Source organism: Emiliania huxleyi (genome assembly GCF_000372725.1).
Source record: "Emiliania huxleyi CCMP1516 unplaced genomic scaffold EMIHUscaffold_10599, whole genome shotgun sequence".
NCBI classification, from domain to species: domain Eukaryota; phylum Haptophyta; order Isochrysidales; family Noelaerhabdaceae; genus Emiliania; species Emiliania huxleyi.
Window position 1 is genome coordinate 1 of NW_005202050.1, and position 1,087 is coordinate 1,087.

At 75.4% G+C, this 1,087-nt stretch overlaps 1 protein-coding gene across 1 annotated transcript; it reads left to right on the forward strand.

The window, feature by feature from the left end:
* On the forward strand, positions 1-1,087 carry EMIHUDRAFT_471817 (hypothetical protein). Its single transcript, XM_005792630.1, has 2 exons — positions 1-198; positions 423-1,087. The coding sequence occupies exons 1-2, from the start codon at positions 142-144 to the stop codon at positions 1,020-1,022; spliced, it is 657 nt and encodes a 218-aa protein (XP_005792687.1). The 5' UTR covers positions 1-141; the 3' UTR covers positions 1,023-1,087.

Genomic DNA, 1,087 nt, shown 5'->3' on the forward strand with positions numbered 1-1,087 from the left:
GGCACGCCGGACAAGCCGCAGCCGCCGCCTGTGGCCGCGCCCAACTCGCGCCTCGACGACGAGCTCGCGCCCTCGCCCGCCTCGCCGCTGCCGCCCTCGCCCGCCTCGCCGCTGACGCCGTCTCCCGACACGGGGGCGGTGATGAAGGCGGTCGCGAGGGTGCGCTCTGCCACAGAGTCGGCGATGACGGCGCGGGAGGTGCGAGATTCTCCGAGAGTCCCCGAGAGTTCCCCGAGATTCCACATGACGGCGCGGGAGAGCGCACGAGATATGGGGAGATATGGGGAGACATGGGAGATGGTGAGATGGGCGGGAGGTGCACGAGGGCCATCGCGGCCGGCGGCGGATCGAGAACATGCACATGCACATGCACATGTCATGTGCATGCGCATGTGCACATGTCGAGGGCATGTCTGTATTAGGTGCACGAGGCCATCGCGGCCGGCGGCGGGTCCACCGCCGCCGCCGGGCTCGCAAAGGTGCGAAAGGCGTCCTCCAAGCTCGCGCGGCTGCGCCGCCGCGGCGGCGACGTCTCGCCAGACGCGCCTGCCCGTCTGCGCGCGCCGCCCGCCGTGCCCGCCGTGCCCGCCGCGTCGGGGCCGCCGCGCGGCGCAGGCGCCGTCGCCGTCCTCCTCGTCCTCCTCGCCCTCATCCTCAGCGGGGGCCTCGCCCCGCCGCCGCCGCGCTGCTTCTCGCGCCGCTGCTTCAACAACTCCGCTGCCCGGCCCTCCGCCGCGTCCGCCGCCGCGTCTGCCGCCGCCGCGTCCGCCGCCGCCGCCGAGGTCGTCGGCGCCGCGGCGCACGACGCGCGCCACGCACGCGCCGCGCTGCTCGCCGCGACGGCGTGGTCGGCGCCGGCAACGAGGATGGCGGAGGCGTTGCGCGGCGGCGCGGCGGCGTCGGCTCGTGGCTTCGTGGCTGGTGGCTTCGCGGAGTCGGAGACGACGGCTGGCGGGGCGGGGCGGGGCGGGGCGGGGTGGTGGGGCAACGTGCCGGCGCTCGCGTTCCTGCTGCTAACGTGAGCGGGAGGGCGACGAGGGGAGGGGCTTGGGGGGGTCTTCGGAGAGGCAAACCGCCGATGCCGTCT